At 52.0% G+C, this 17142-nt stretch overlaps 1 protein-coding gene across 4 annotated transcripts in view; it reads left to right on the top strand.

The window, feature by feature from the left end:
• HIVEP3 (HIVEP zinc finger 3) overlaps window positions 1–17142 on the top strand; it is a 110785-nt gene that overhangs the window by 58294 nt on the left and 35349 nt on the right. For all 4 annotated transcript variants that reach the window (XM_090269231.1, XM_090269230.1, XM_090269229.1 and 1 more), the window contains exons 3-4: window positions 6093–11707; window positions 14386–14531. In XM_090269231.1, the coding sequence (XP_090125357.1) occupies window positions 6623–11707; window positions 14386–14531 (5231 nt within the window). In that variant the 5' untranslated portion in view covers window positions 6093–6622. The remainder of the gene's footprint in view (window positions 1–6092; window positions 11708–14385; window positions 14532–17142) is intronic.

The following is a 17142-nucleotide window of genomic DNA, read 5'->3' as shown; positions in this document are numbered from 1 at the left end:
GATATCTCGGGCTTCTCAGGGTTAGTGGAAAACTTCTTCCCAGCATAGGCAATCTGTCAGACTCTAGGTAGTGCCTATTTTCCACAAGTGAATCCAGACCAGAGGCTGTGAGCCTGATCCAGCCCTGGCCACCATATGGGGCCAGATTTTGCCTTCTACCTGCTTTCTGAATATTGGTATTGGCCCCAACTCTGTTAGATCTGTTTGGCACAACTGAGCCTTCATAGTTTGGAACTTTTTCTTGTTCTAGTGACTAAGAGGGAACACGTGGAAATCCCTGACTATGCCTTGAACCCACTATAGCAAAATGTGAGACCCCTGCCAGGATATATGGGCTCAGGAGCCCCAAAACCCGGGCTGGGGGAAAGGCAGAAAACTCAACATCCCCTGTGGACATATCCCAGCCTCCTGTATTCTGCAATAGGTTGTACTTCCCATCTAGACCAGGATCCCTTTCTTCTGAATCTAACTATCATCATTTTCCTCATCTTTCAAGGACCAGCTCAAACACATCTTCCTCTGGGAAGCGTTCCCTGACTCCTTTGTAGAATTAGCCTTTGGGCTCCTTTCTCTGCCTGATCCTTAGGGAACAGCAGTAGGCAAACACAGAGAGATCAGAGCTTGTTGGTTAGATTTGATGTACCAATAAAAGTGCAGGGTGGGTCGAGGAGCCTGGGAAGGCTATTGAAGAGATTTCTCTTGCCACAAGGAGTGGTAGAGTGGGGTGGAGTCGGGTGGGGGAAGGTTGGGAACCTAGAGGCAAGGTAGAAAAATTTCATTAGCTTTCCCGAATGCCAAGCTGTAGAAAAGCACATGTTGGATTTACATGGAGAATTTTGTAAAAATATAGATTCTGAGGTGCTTTCCCCACAGATCTTGTTTCAGTGGATCTGGAATGAGGCCAGAACCTGTACTTTTAGAAGACACCCCAGGAAATTTTGGTAGGGTGATGGGGGACTATACAGTAATGATTTAGGACAACTGGCTAGCTATATTGGGAAAAAATCAAGCTTTATCTTTATCTCACTCCTTACACAAAGATAAATGCCAGATGGAGTCAAGACGGCGATAGAAAGGGAGGAACAGAAGGACAGAGGAGTGGAGGGGAAAAAGGAGGGAAGGAAATAAATAAACCATAAAGGAACTAGAAGAAAATTCAGTGACATTCTAAAAAATAATCTTGGACATGAAACCTAAAAGTCATAAAGGGAAAGATTAATGATGCATTTGACCACATAGGAACAAAATTTTTCTGTTCAGCAAAGTTAAAGACTAATAATAAATAGGTAGAAATATTTGCAGTTCATATAGCTGGTGGGCCAAAAGTAGGTTTGCAGTTGTTCAAATAACACAATAATTAATAAGTATTAGTACAAGAATAAACTCTGTGTTTTACTTACGACTATAAATCTACTTTTGCCCCACCCTGTATAAAGGATCAGTACACCCAATATCAAAGAGTTTATATAAATGAATCAGAAAAATATAGTTCATTAGAAACTATAAGCAAATAAACTTATTAAACTTTGTGAATATGTTGCCTTTCATGGCAAAGGGGACTCTGTAGCTGTGATTAAGTGAAGGATCTGGAGATGGGGAGATTATTCTGGATTATCCAAGAAAGCTCAACATAATCACAAGAGTTTTTATAAGTGAAAGAGGGAGGCAGAGCAGTCAATGTTAGCATCATTCATTGTGGGAAGGATGCAGCAGGCCTTTGCTGGCTTTGAAGGTGGAGAGACCCACGAGCCAAGGAATGCAGGCAGCCACTAGACATTGGAAAGATGAGGAAATGGATTCACCACTAGCACCTCCAGAAAGATAAATGGTCCTACCTTGATTTTAGCCCAGTGAAACCCATTTCGGACTTCTGGCCTTTAGAACTGTGATAATAAATTGTGCGGTTTTTACCCACTAAGTTTGTGGCCATTTGTTCCAGCAGCAATAGGAAACTAGTACAATGATTTCATGTTAATAAATATTAAAGACATTGGTTACATTTCAGTTAGAAAAAAAGTTTGGAGAAACAGTCCTCACACACAACTGGAGTATAAATTTATGCTTTTGGGGGAACTGTCAGTACCTATCAAAAGTTTCATGGTACATTCCCTTTGGCCAAGTATTTCCCCTTCTTGGAATTTATCCTGTGGACATACTCACACTAGTACGTAGAGGATGTTCTCCGTAGCGATGTCCATCCCCACTATGGCCTGAGGCTCCGGCCCTGGCTGGCCCAGCTCCCGGGCCCTGGCAGGGAAACCCTCTACCTCTGACCTCATGTCACTGGTGGCTTTTACAGGCACCCTTGCCAATTCCCTGGAGAAACAGGTTTTCCTCTATTACTTCAAATTTATATTAAAATTTTACACATACCCTCAGAAGCACAGAAGGTAGAAAAGTCATTTTCTTAGTGTCACTTGGTCACAGTGACTAGAAACCGCCCTTCTACAGAAATTGAAGAGTTAAGTGACAAAATGTTAATGCCAACCTGAATTGTAATCCATGCCAAGGCGAAGACCCCCTTAGTTCCTGTAGTTTTGCCCCACATCTGCACCCCCAGTCCCAGCTGCCCCCTCCCACTCCCCCTTGTGTTAAGAACCTCAGACCTGTCATGAGGTGTAGAGCAGGGCAGCAGAGAGCACCGGCCCAGAAGTCTGAGGACCTGTGCGGCCCTGGGCCAGTCATTTCCCACCGTGGCTCGGGTACCTTCCCTGCAGAACAAAGGGGTGGGCTTTCTGGCTCACAGGCTTCACTGACTCCACAACCTGGGGGGCCGGTGGTACTGGTTGCACCTCCCTCAGAGCCTGCAGGCAGGGAGGCCCTCCCCAGGGAGCCCCAGGCCAGCTCACAGGTGCAGGCCGGATGCTGACCCCTAGGCACGTGGTGCTGGCCCAGTGAGTCACCCGATGATGCAATAGTCTCCTGACTGTTTCCCTCATCCACCCATCCCTCCCACCTGGCTTGGGAATTGTCTCAAACCCCAGCCACTGGGCATTTCCCACCCTGTCTCCAGAGAGCCCGTGGCTCAGGGAAGGGACAACTGCAGGACTGGACAATGTTTGTCATCCTTGGCCAACTGACCCCCTACTCACACTGTTAATTTACCACCCAGTCATGGTGCAGGGTCCCACACATCCATCAGAATAAACAAAGCTTACTTCTGGTGAGCATTGGGGGAGCGGGTGCTTTGACCTCCTTGCATGAAAGGGTCAATAGAAATAGTAAGATAGGCAACCCTTTACTATCCATACACAGCACCCAAGGGCCTCTCCCCCACACAGGGGCAGCCAGGCCTGGGAGTCCCAGACCAGCCTGGAGAACAGTGCTCTGTCTACACTACAGATGAGGTCTGCTTTTTCTGTCTTGTAGGTGACTCAGCACTTCTACCCACCTTAGCTTGGATAATCAAGGCCTGGTATAATGCCACCAAGATGGACTCCCCAACATGAGCCGGGCTCCCCATTTCTCCTGTCCAGCAGGCCTCCTTTGCCGCTACACCTCCAGACACCTGCTGACACTCTTCATGGAGATTTAGCCATGTCCCTGGGGCCAGGCCAGTGCTTCCATAGGACAGAGAGCCGTAGACTGCAATGCCCACTGAAGCACAGAAGTCATAGAGGGTATCAATTCATTGAGGAAGGAGACGAACCCTATGCCTATGCAAGAGGCATAGGACAGTCTAGCTCTGCCACCATCACTATGTAATTTTTAGGAAAAATCACATCATCCTTCTAGGCCTCAGTCTCTCCACCCATCAAGTAAGAGGATTGGCCTAGATAACCAATCTCTAAGAATCCATTAGGAGACCTCAGTGTAATTTCAGTCCTCCTAGCAAAGATCAAAAGTTTGTACCAGATATCCAAAGTGAACATTTGGTTTGGGTCTCAGGATAAATATTGATTGTAAGGGTAATCATTTTTCCCAATTTGCCTGGGACAGTCCCAGTTTATTCCTGGTGCTCCTCCATAGTCATTGGTAACACCCTTTCACTTTCAAACGTGCCCCAGTTTGAATGATACCTTACAGGGTCACCCTACTGATGGTAATATGATACAGTGAGGTTTTCCTGCCATACCTACATTGGCCCCACTTTGGGAAAATGACTTCTCTGCCTGAGTCAAAGGAGGGCTTTGTGGCTCAAATAAATAGCCTTTGCTGAATTGTGACCTTCCATTGACAAAAATCAGCACTGCATTTGTGGGAGGAATGTCATTTGAAGACACAGGTGATCTAATTCATGCATCATTCACTGCCCCTGTACAACATGAATAAGTTCATTTCAAGCAATCCTTTTCTTCCTGCAAGGAACTGAGGTATTTCTTTATCTCTGTCTTATAAGGACTCTGTAATGGACCACATCTCTCTTTTCTCCTTGGCTGCCAGGAAGTTCAGATATATTATAATTGTATAGCTGAGCTAGAGAAACACTGTGAACCCTTATGATTGGTATACCAGTGTTCTTTCCATCCCTCCAATCCTGACTTCCTGCCTTATTTACATTGTCCTATGTTCTGATTGGTTATTCTTATTTAAAGTTATACTTATTTATAGTTTGTCATTCTTCTATAAATATTTATAAAATTTTGCTATAGTTCTCTTGAATGTTTTGTAGAATGGAGGTGGACAGGAAACACAAAAGAAATAAATTTATAGTGTATAACTTTTAGCCAGTAGGTTGAAGCACCTGCACCTCCATGGCATGGCATTACGTCTGAGGCCCTGACATTTGTGAGACAATTATTTGAATCTTTCAGACTTGTCGACTTTCTGAACACCCTGTGAAAGAGCAAAGAGCAAACTCAACAAGTCTGAATCAGAGACTATCTGGTGAAAAGCAGGGCAAGGGCATGAAGGGAGGCCGAGGTCAGGGTGCTGGGGGCAGAGCATGCTTTCAAGAGAGGGAGGAAGGCCAGGGAGACACCGGTCCTCCCTGGCCTTCACCCAGGGGTCTGACACCTGCAGGTGGTTGGGGAATGAACGCCAACCACAGGGAACCTGGGTTCAGGTGCCAGCCTTGCCTCTTAGGAACATGGGACCTTAGCAGACCACCTTCCCTCTGTGGTCTTGCTTTCTCCACTGGAAAGAAAGATGGTGGGTTGAGACTAGCATCCAGGCTTCTGTCTCAACCAGGTTTGAAATAAATGCTGAATGTGCTGCTGGGGACAAGGGCCCAAGATGCACTTGGAGCCCAAGAACCCTAGACTGCCAAACTTCTGGCTGGCCCTGGGGATATGCACACACTTGGAGGTCCACCCAGAACAACTTTGCCTCTCAACTTGGAAAGGACCCCCATTCTGAACCACTTCCAGGGTATCCCTGGGGCACTGACTAGATAAGGAAAGGCTGCAAAGCTGGAGGAACCTGCCAGAATGATCCTCCCAGCTCTTGCGTGGCTGATCAGGTGGTCATGGTTGTGTTAGACTGTGAGCTCCCAAGGACTAGAGCAGGAGCTTTAGCTTCACCATGAAACACAGCTGGAGAGGTGGGTCAGAAAGGAGTAAGAGCCATGAGTGATGCCCCTCCTGGACACCTTCAGAATCCAGGGCCAGAGAGAGAGTAATGCCTGAGAATACCCCTTGAAAAGCTCATCCTGAATACCCCCACCAGCACCCTCTCCTGCACCAACCATCCTTTGTCCAGTGGCATCCACATCCATTGTCATGTTGGACCCCACTGTAGCCCCAAGGCACAGGTGAGGCAGGAACTGTTGTTAGGTGAAGCAACTGATGCTTAGGGAGCTAACACCCACTCAGAGGTGCTCACAAAGCAGAGACTAGAGCCCAGGCCTCTTGTCCCTAACTGCGGCTGGTATCCCACACAGCCACAGTGCCCAGAGCCACAGCTGGAACTGGAGTTACCAACAGTGCTGTGAATGTGGGTGAGGGACCGATATGCAGCACCCAGACGTGCAGAGCCAGGGCCGTGGGTTCTGCTTGAATCTCCCTGGTTAAGCTTTTAGGGATCTCACTGGGTTTCACAGAGTCGGAGATGCCTAGGCTGTGGACCAGTCATAGTAACTCTCTCTTCTCTTGTGTGTGTGTGTGTGTGTGTGTGTGTGTGTGTATTTCTGTGCATGTGTCTTTGTCACGTAGAAGAGCGTGAACTCCCCTCTACGGCTGTTAATCTCCAACACAAGACGGAAGGAGAAGAGAGGTGGACGGAACCAACGGCGGCATCCAGCGTGGCTTCTCTCGTGCCAGCACCAGGGATGACTGGGCCACGCACACAGACGTCTCTAGCCTTCGGCAGTTTGCATAGCACACCAGGGACTCATGGGGGGCTGCTTGCCACTGCCAACTGAAACAAGACGATGGCAACACTGACGTCCTTCATGACGTTTCTACAACAGACATTCAGGCAGAAAGTGTTGGCGCATCTTCTGTCTTCAAAGTAGAGGGCCATGCCTCACCAACGCGACTAGTTCGAGCCCTGATGACTTGCTCTGAGTCCACTCACAGCCAGTGACACTTGCAAAAAACTTCCAAAGCCGTCTTGGGTTTGGCTTCCTCCGCTCTTGACCAATGTGGCCAAAGCCAGACGCCTTCTCGGGACACTTGGATTACCCATAAATGCAGTCTGCCCTGACCCTCCCCAAATAGCATCTGAAGTCTCTGTGGAGGTCATGGATCCTGAACAAAGTGTCAAGGGCACCAAGAAGGCTGAGGGAAGTCCCCGGAAGCGGCTGACCAAAGGAGAGGCTGTTCAGACCAGTGCGTCGGCCAGTGCGCCCTACCCAGGAAGCCGCACAGCTGCTTCCCCCGAAGGCCCCGTCCAAGAGCTCCTTGCCCCGCAGCCCTTCCCGGGCCCCTCGTCGGTGCTCAGGGAAGGCTCTCAGGAGAAAACGGGCCAGCAGCAGAAGCCCCCCAAGAGGTCCTCCATCGAAGCCTCTGTCCACATCTCGCAGCTTCCTCAGCACCCTCTGACACCAGCATTCATGTCGCCTGGCAAACCCGAGCACCTCCTGGAGGGGTCCACATGGCAGCTGGTCGACCCCATGAGACCTGGACCCTCAAGCTCCTTCATGAGCCCTGGGCTCCATCCTCAGAGCCAGCTCCTCCCTTCCCAGGCTTCCATCCTCCCCCCGGAAGACCTGCCTGGCATCCCCAAAGTCTTTGTGCCCCGCCCCTCCCAGGTTCCCTTGAAGCCCACGGAAGAGGCACACAAGAAAGAGAGGAGACCCCAGAAACCGGGCAAGTACATCTGCCAGTACTGCAGCCGGCCCTGCGCCAAGCCCAGTGTGCTCCAGAAACACATCCGCTCGCACACGGGCGAGAGGCCCTATCCCTGCGGCCCCTGTGGCTTCTCCTTCAAGACCAAGAGTAACCTCTACAAGCACAGGAAGTCCCACGCCCACCGCATCAAAGCCGGCCTGGCCTCGGGAGTGGGCAGCGAGATGTACCCCCCGGGGCTGGAGATGGAGAGGATCCCAGGGGAAGAGTTTGAGGAGCCCACCGAGGGCGAAAGCACCGACTCAGAGGAGGAAACGGGCACCACGTCCGCTCACCCCGCAGAGCTCTCCCCTAGGCCTAAGCACCCCCTCCTGTCCAGCGGTTTGTACAGCTCGGGGAGCCAGGGTTCCAGCCACGAACGCTGTTCCTTGTCCCAGTCCAGCTCAGCCCAGTCGCTCGAGGACCCCACTCCATTCGCGGAATCCTCATCCGAACACCCCCTGAGCCATAAGCCTGAAGACACCCACACCATAAAGCAGAAGCTGGCCCTCCGCCTGAGTGAGAGGAAGAAGGTGATTGACGAGCAGGCGTTCCTGAGCCCAGGCAGCAAGGGCAGCACTGAATCTGGGTATTTCTCCCGCTCGGAGAGCGCCGAGCAGCAGGTCAGCCCCCCAAACACCAACGCCAGGTCCTACGCAGAGATCATCTTCGGCAAGTGCGGGCGGATCGGGCAGCGGGCCACCATGCTGACGGCCACCTCCACCCAGCCCCTCCTGCCCCTGTCCACCGAAGACAAGCCCAGCCTGGTGCCTCTGTCTGTGCCCCGGACACAGGTCATCGAGCACATCACCAAGCTCATCACCATCAACGAGGCCGTGGTGGACACCAGCGAGATAGACAGCGTGAAGCCCAGGAGGAGCTCGTTGTCACGGCGCAGCAGCATGGAGTCGCCCAAATCCAGCCTCTACCGGGAGCCCCTGCCGTCCCACGGTGAGAAGACAAAGCCCGAACAGTCACTGCTGAGCCTCCAGCACCCACCCAGCACCACCCCCCCTGTGCCTCTGCTGAGAAGCCACTCAATGCCTTCTGCCACCTGCACCCTCAGCACCCCCCACCACACCTTCCGCGGTAGCTACTCCTTTGACGACCATGTCGCCGACTCCGAAGCCCTGAGCCGCAGCAGTCAAGTGTTTACCTCCCACCCCCGGATGCTCAAGCGCCAGCCGGCCATTGAACTCCCTTTGGGAGGAGAGTACAGTTCTGAGGAGGCAGGGCCAAGTAGCAAGGACACAGCCCCCAAACCCGCAGAGGAGCCGGAACCCAAGGAAAGCGAACTCACCAAAAAGACCAAGAAGGGCTTGAAAACAAAAGGGGTGATCTATGAATGTAACATCTGTGGTGCTCGGTACAAGAAAAGGGACAACTACGAAGCCCATAAGAAATACTACTGCTCAGAGCTTCAGATCGCAAAGCCCGTCTCTGCAGGTGCTCACGGGTCTCTGGAAGCCGAGAAGAGTCAGGCCGAGCACGAGCCCTGGTCCCAGATGATGCATTATAAACTGGGGGCCACCTTGGAGCTCACTCCGCTGAGGAAGAGGAGGAAAGAAAAGAGCCTTGGGGACGAGGAGGAGCCACCTGCCTTTGAGTTGACAAAAAGTCAGTTTGGCAGCCCCAGGCCATCCGATGCTGCTCGGAACATTCCCCCAGAGTCCACCAAGTCACCAGCAGAACCAAGTAAGTCATTGCCCTCCCTGGAGGGACCCTCAGGCTTCCAGCCAAGGACTCCCAAGCCAGGGCCTGGTTCAGAATCAGGAAAGGAGAGGAGAACAACGTCCAAAGAAATTTCTGTCATCCAGCACACTAGCTCCTTTGAGAAGTCAGACTCTCTGGAGCAGCCCAGTGGCGTGGAAGGAGAAGACAAGTCTCCAGCCCCAGCCCCATTCTCATCACCCCCTCCCACCCCGCATGGACGCCCTGCTCACTCCCTGCAGCCCAGGTTGGTCCGCCAGCCCAACATTCAGGTTCCTGAGATCCTGGTGACTGAGGAGCCCGACCGGCAGGACACAGAGCCAGAACCGCCCCCGAAGGAGCCTGAGAAGACAGAGGAGTTCCAGTGGCCCCAGCGCAGCCAGACTCTTGCCCAGCTCCCCGCCGAGAAGCTGCCACCCAAGAAGAAGAGACTGCGCCTGGCAGAGATGGCCCAGTCGTCAGGGGAGTCCAGCTTCGAGTCCTCTGTGCCTCTGTCCCGCAGCCCAAGCCAGGAAAGCAGTGTCTCTCTGAGTGGGTCTAGCCGCTCAGCCTCCTTTGAGAGGGACGACCATGGAAAAGCTGAGGCCCCGGGGCCCGCATCTGACATGCGCTCCAAACCCTTGGGCACGCACATGCTGACGGTCCCCAGCCACCACCCACACAGCCGGGAGATGCGGAGGTCAGCCTCAGAGCAGAGTCCCAACGTTTCCCATTCTGCCCACATGACTGAGAGGCGCAGCAAATCATTCGACTATGGCAGCTTGTCCTTGGCAGGCCCTGCCCCACCGGCGCCAGTGGCTCCGGCGGCCCCATCAGCCCCAGCAGCTCCAGTGGCCCCTCCAGAGAGAAGAAAATGCTTTTTGGTGCGACAGGCCTCTCTGAGCAGATTTCCAGAAGCAGAGCCTGAGGCTGCCCCAAAGGGAAGACAGGAGAGCGAGGAACCAAAGCCCTCATCCAGTAAAACTTCCGCCAAAAGCTCACTGCCCCAGATTTCCTCAGCGACCACATCGCACACCGGCCACGTGGGAGGCAAGAGCCAGGGGCAGGACAGACCGCCGCTGGGGTCCACTCCGCCCTACACAGAAGCACTGCAGGTGTTCCACCACCCCAGTGCCCAGCTCCCCTTGCGTGAGAAACCATGCCTGCCCCCGCCCGTCTCCCTCTTCTCCTTCCAGCACCTCTTGCAGCACGAGCCTGGGCAGTCTTCAGAATTCTTCTCCAGCCAGGCCATGTCCAGCCTCCTCTCCTCACCATACTCCATGCCCCCAATTCCTCCCTCTTTATTTCAAGCCCCGCCACTTCCTCTCCAACCTGCTGTTTTGCACCCAGGCCAACTCCACCTCCCCCAGCTCATGCCTCACCCAGCCAGCATCCCCTTCCAGCAGCCCCCTTCGTTTCTCCCCATGCCATACCCGTCCTCCTCAGCACTCTCTTCTGGGTTTTACCTGCCTCTGCAGTCCCAGTTTGCCCTTCAGCTCCCTGGCGATGTGGAAAGTCAGCTGCCACAGATCAAAACTAGCCTGGCCCCACTGGCAACAGGAACAACCAGCCTCTCCCCCAGCACAGAGTACATCAGTGACATCCAGCTACCCCCCGTGGCTCCCCCAGCCAGCTCCTCAGTGCCCACATCAGCTCCTCCATTGGCCCTGCCCGCCTGTCCAGATACCATGGTGTCCCTGGTTGTGCCCGTCCGAATCCAGACCAACATGCCGTCCTTCGGGAGCGCCATGTACACCACCCTCTCCCAGATCCTGGTCACCCAGTCCCAAGGCAGCTCAGCATCTATAGCTCTTCCCAAGTTTGAGGAGCCCTCATGCAAAGGCACGACTGTGTGTGGGGCAGATGTGTATGAGGTCGGTCCCGGACCAGCTGGGATAAGCAAAGAGCAGAGCAGAGGTTTCCAGACTCCATATCTGAGAGTGCCTGTGACAGTACCTGAAAGAAAAGGCACTTCGCTGTCATCAGAGAGTGTCTTGAGCCTGGAGGGGAGTTCATCAACGGTGGGGGGAAGCAAACGTGTCCTTTCGCCCGCTGGCAGCCTTGAACTTACCATGGAAACCCAGCAGCAAAAACGGGTGAAGGAAGAGGAGGCTTCCAAGGTAGATGAAAAACTAGAACTGGTAAAACCATGCAGTGTCGTGCTTACCAGCACTGAGGATGGCAAGAGGCCAGAGAAATCCCCCTTGGGCAGCCAGAGCCAGGGCAGGAGGGAGCTAGAATTGCTGTCCAGCCTGCCTGCAGATACATCTGACCCAAAGGAAATTCCTCCCCTTCCTCACTCCACACTACCCCATGTGAGAGCTCCAGGCTCAGAGGCTTTGAAAGAATATGTGCAGCCATCTGGCAAACCTCCCCAAAGAGGGTTGACCCCTCTGAGTGTGAAGAAAGAAGATTCCAAGGAACAGCCTGACCTCCCTTCACTGGCACCTCCCAGCTCACTTCCTCTGTCAGAAACGTCCCCCAAACCAGCCAAGTCTCAAGAAGGTACGGACTCAAAGAAGGTACTGCAGTTCCCCAGCCTCCACACGACCACTAATGTCAGTTGGTGCTATTTAAACTACATTAAGCCAAATCACATCCAGCATGCAGATAGGAGGTCCTCTGTTTACGCTGGTTGGTGCATAAGTTTGTACAACCCCAACCTTCCAGGGGTTTCCACTAAAGCTGCTTTGTCCCTCCTGAGGTCTAAGCAGAAGGTGAGCAAAGAGACATACACCATGGCCACAGCTCCGCATCCTGAGACAGGAAGGCTCGTGCCATCCAGCTCCCGCAAGCCCCGCATGACAGAGGTAAGTCAGTCTAATTTTTCTTCTCCCCACTGATTTAAAACAAACAGACAAACAAAATAAAATAAAATGTTTGCTGAGCTTTCGAAGCCACATCCTCCTCAGGTCCCATTGGCAAAACTAGAGCCAGGTGAGTGGGCAGATTTTCTCTCTGTCCGCTGGATTGGTCACCTTATAGGAAACATTTATTGGGTTCCTTTGTCAGTATGTCTCTCATGCCATTGGAATAGGCGCACTTCAGTAAAATGAGCTTTAAAGTGATCCTGCTTTCCCATTAGCTGCTATTGTAAAATCAGAGACACACCCTCAGTCAGGAAAAAAAACCAACAACAACAATTCTCCAAAAGACTATTTAGAAAACTTGGCCTATAGCAATTTTATAACTTTATATCACTCTATCATAGGATTCTTCTTGTCCCATAAGTCTTTTCCTGCTTTTCTTATTCTCTACACCTGCTGTTTCTGTTCTCTGCTACCACCTGAAATCTCATTTCCAGAGATTCTTTTCTGTGAGTAGGATAGCACGTAGAGCTGGGCTGCAATATCCCTCTTTACCAGTAGGTGGCAATATCAGTCCCGGCTTGACCTCGCCCAACTGAAGGCTCCCGTTTGCTCTTCCTTTGCCTCTGACCTGAAGCTTTCATCGGGAACTATATAAAATCAACAGGTCCCTGCAGGTTCAGGAAGTTTGAAATTCGGCAAATGACGCCACCATACCCTGACCAGGCCAGCCTAAGGATGCCAGCCATGATGTATCATGCTGACTTAGCATTTGTGGAATAACAATTGGTCTGTTGATTGAGCAGCCTCCCCGTGCCAGGCACTGTGCTTGCCCTTAAATCCAGCCAATGTTCATCCCCACCTGTGAGGTAGCAAGACCATCTCCATTCTATAGATGAGGGAACTGAGAATCAGAGGGTGAGAGAAGGCAAAGTCACATGGCAAATATTTGGCAAACCCAGAATTTGAACCCAGACCTGTCTGACTCCAGAAACTCTGTTTTTCTTCTTTTAACTATTTAAGGAAAGAAAACCTTAAAGTAATTGTTCAGGCTAGGTGCTTTGACCAAGTCAGGCATAAATCTCCTAAACTAAATTCACATTATAGATAAAACTGTGTTCTATAACTTTCCTATATTCATAGCTTCCTCTATTTTTGGGTGAATTTTGTGCATTGAATTTGTCCTTAGCTCTGCTGGATATTCTCCACAGAATTGTTGCCCAGTTTTTTTCTATAAATGTCCTTGTCAGTCCACAGACACACCTAAATAAGATTTCCACTTTTTCAATAAAACATCATTACTGACTTATTCTCCAGTGGCTCTTATTGGCTACAGGTACTCCCCAGATGCGGTTATAATTATCCCCATACTTATAACTACTTGTGCACCTAATATGGTGCACAGGTACTGTGGTAAACTTTACTTTTATCCTCACTACCACCTTGAAAGTTAGGGTACTCCATGGCCATTTTATGAATGAGAAGGCAAAGGACAGAGAAGTTAGTTAATTTGCACAAGGCCAGACGGTAAGTGGTAGAGCCTGGATTCAAAACTAGATCTCACCCCAGAGCCCTCTCAGATGATCTGGACTGCCTCTCTGTTTTAATGAATGGATACTTATAAGACTACTTAATAAAAAGAAAGAGTTAATATGGATTAATTTGGGTTTGGCAATAATTGGTATGAAATTTGAAATTCTTAAAATGAGCTGAAACCTGCAAACTTTTTCTTGGGATATTCCATTTGATTCACTGGCGTGTTTCCTGCCAACACACAGGGGCCCACATGGTGCTGGGACCCAGATTCCCGGGTTCTCAACCAGCTACCTTGCTGCTCAGCGCCAGCACATCCTTGTTGGGCAGGTGTGGTGGCTGGCACAGGGGACTGCAGCTCTTACATTGTCCCAGCACCAGGACACATAGTTGCTTCTCCTGCTGGCCATAAGCAGTGCAGTTTCTTTTGACCTTCATGACAGTGGCAGGAAGTAGGGTAAGAATCTCATTCCCGGCATTGCTGGCTCCAGCCACTAGCCCAGCATCACTACTCCCTGTTCAAGGGTGCCCCCCCCCCACCGCTGCCATCAGGGGGTCTAAAAGGTATGTTCTCACAGAGTCAGCTCTCACCACTGAGGCCTGTGAAGAGAATGGGTTCCCTCAGGTAAACAGCCCAGAGCTTGCACACACTCAGGTGCACACTGATCAGGGGCCTGGCACAGCCTCTCTGTGCCTGCCTCTGGGAAGTTCTATTGGTTGGGGCTCTCAGGAAACCTGTGCTCTGCCTCAGCAATGCCCTTAACCTCCTAGATGACCTTGACTCCGATCTGTAAAACAGAATTGGACTAGTTAATCTCCACAGGCAGAGGCTTGTTTTTTGGAGCTGGCCTGACCAAGGAGGCCAAGATGAGGACCTGTCCCCAGCAGCTCCCTGACTACTGTAAAAGAAAGAGCAAACACAGCTGGTCCAAGTCCTAGTTTTGACCCCAACTAACCACGTGGCCTTGAATAAGGGACTTCACCTCAGCTTCCTTCTTTCTATAAAGCAGGGTTATAGCACCTCTTCACCGGGTAGAGTGGAGATTAAGTGAGCCGCGATTGAGTGTAAGCCTGCAATGCCATTAAAGGCATCATTCCGTTATTGCCATGTAACCAGCAATGATTTTGTCCTTCCTGCGGTGGGCCAGGTTCACCTCCCTTCGCTGGTTTCCCCGGAAGGCCAGAAAGATATAGCTAGAGTCGAGAAGGAAGAAGAGAAGCGAGGGAAGCCGGAGGAGGACGCTCCTGCCTCTAAGAGAGGGGAGCCGGCGAGGATCAAAATCTTCGAAGGAGGGTAAGAATCATGTTTGGTTTGCAATGTCGGCTTCCCATGGAGTAAGAGCTTGTGCACGGCCAGCGGGCTGGGGTGGCCCATCTGTGTTCAGAGGTGGTGAGCGTCTCAACTGGCAGGGCCGTGCCCAGGTACCCTGGGGTTCCAGGCATGCCTTCCAGCAGACGCCACCATGGTGGGATGCACAGGCCACCTCTGTTTAAGAACACTGGGCTCCTTGGTGGGGGGTGGGGATGCAGGTGTTGCGGGCTGGTGGGTCTGGGTCTTTGGCCAGCCCCTCATTCCCTCAGGTGCTGGGGGGTTTCCAGTCCTGCACTGGGCTTGATAGTCTCCCAGGTTCTATCCAGACTACCATTTACATTGGTGTGTGTTCCCAAAAAGTCATATCTGTCCCCCCAAGCTGCCACCTTGGCACGCCTAGTGTCCCACCGGGGATTCACACTCTGCCAACTAGGCTGTTCGCAGGACTGGTAGCCTAGCTGGCACGTGCCAGCTGTTTACCCCTGTCTCCGTTCTGACTGGTTGGGGTCCAGGGCTCACTGGATGGTGAATATCTATTAGAATCTCATCCCTGGATCTTCACCTTGGGGCTTGTCTTTGGGAACCTAACAAAGTGAACATCTCAGAACTCACGAGAGTGGGGCCCCGGCGGGTGCCTTGTTTCAGATTCACTTTGTGGAAGTTCTGTGCGAGCTGTGTTCTGTGTGGCCCTGTGTTTGCTCCAGGGGACATCGGTGTCAGGTCCCGTGGTGTCTGTCTCAGGGTCCTGTGTCTGTGTCCCCAGTGTTACCAACGCAGCCCTCGTCCTTCCCAGTCCTGAAGGACAGCAGCATGAAGGAAAACCTGCCTCCCAAGGACGACCGTCCCCACCGACACAAGCTGTCCCTGGGGCCTGCAATTCCCCAGCACCTGTAGGTGCCTCACTCACAGAGTCAAAGTGGGAGGTGCCAGGTTCCTCTGTAAGGTTGGGGAAAGCAGAAGCCACCAAGCTGCCCAAGGCCCCCAGTGGGCACCCTCCAGTGGCCCCGACCAGCAGGGACTGTCTGGAGAAGGGGTGTTTGGAAATGAAACTTGGGGAGTTGGGTTTTCTCAGTGACAGGTAGGGGTCAGGGATGGCAAACGCCCTGAGTGGCAGGGACACCTGCCCCTGGGGGAGAAGCGGACTGCCCGGAGTTCTAACTGCAGCTCCCCTGAGAAACACTAGACCCAAGGGCCTTCAAAATACTAACTGACCCTCTTTGCGTGTGGGGATGGACCAGTTTCCTCCCCTGCTATTTGGTTAGAGCGCCCTCGTGTGTCTCTATGTCCTCATATCATTGGGTCCTTTAAAGGCCACGTAAGAATTCACCAATTGGTGCATCTGGACTTGCCTTCTTCCTGAAGGCTGTCCTTGGAGCCCAGGGGGTGCTGGGTTGAGTGAAGAGGTTTGCTTCTGCCCTGAGAGGCAACAGCCTCCAAACGTCTGCCTCCCCAGGTGGCTCCCTGCTGCCTCTTTCCCGGGGAAGCCTGGGCTCCAGGAGGGCAGCTCATGGGAGTCTCTCCCATCCCAGTTGGCTCATAGCTCCAGCAACTGGCTGGAGTCTTGGCCAATGGTCTGCCTTCAGCTGAAAGGTGCAAGGTTACACCTGAGTCCCCTTTTCTTCCTACAGCCTGGGCGTTGGTCCCCACTCCTCCCCACCCCACCCTAGCCCCACTGTCCCATCCAGGTTGTCACCTAGTCCCACCTGCTCTGTTTCAGAATCTTCCTGTCTTTCAAGGTCGTTGATCCGTGCCCTGGAGCAGCTCTTCCACTCGCTTCTGTTCCACTCAAACTATCCCCTACCTCTCCAGCTGTTTCCGCGTCTGCAGAAGGAGATAATAACATATTTGTAGATTGTCAGAGAATCCTGTGCTCCTCAAGTGAAGGCCGGAGTTCATGGGCATTGGGGTATTTTATCACTATTACATCCATCTCTCCTATCTCCCTCCAGGATAACTCACTCTGTTCTGTCCGCTGTGAAAAATATCCTTACACTCTCAACTGGTCGCATCCAGTTCAAGCTCTCTGGGGGGTTATGTAGCATCGCCGGTCAGACCCTCTTCTCCCGCAGCCCAGCTGTGCCCCACTGTGCCCCCTTTACATTTATGGTTCACTTGGGGCTGGTATCAGCCCCAGGAGTGTTTGGGACGGTAAGGGTGTGAGTATTTTTGGTTATCACGTCACGAGGGACACCTCTGGCATTCCATGGATGGGGCTCGGCATACAGCCATCCATACAGCAAACCACAGAACCACCTGTCTGCCCCCCCCCCCCCGCCGCCGTGCCAAAGGTGCCCGTACTCGGAAACATGCAATAAATCCTCCCGTCACACCCATCTGAGATCACCAGTGTTTTGCCTTAGACTCATTTATTCCTTTTTCCTTTCTTGCTTTTTTTTTTTTTTTAACACAGTGAGTGTTTATGTTTCTCTCCAGTACATGTTTGACAAGGGTGTGCAATGGTGTTCTGTTCCTAGGAATCACTGAGAGATCCAGACAGGCGGAGGCTGAGAGAGGAAGAAGGGAAAATGGTGAATTGTGCACTGGCTCTTAAAGCTGTTATCCCAAAGCTTCTGCTCCCCTGCCATGGGCCAGA

Source organism: Furipterus horrens, unplaced genomic scaffold (assembly GCF_987537825.1).
Source record: "Furipterus horrens unplaced genomic scaffold, mFurHor1.1.pri manual_scaffold_3, whole genome shotgun sequence".
Classification (NCBI taxonomy): domain Eukaryota; kingdom Metazoa; phylum Chordata; class Mammalia; order Chiroptera; family Furipteridae; genus Furipterus; species Furipterus horrens.
Note: the sequence above shows the minus strand (reverse complement) of the source record. Positions and strands in the feature narration are given on the sequence as shown.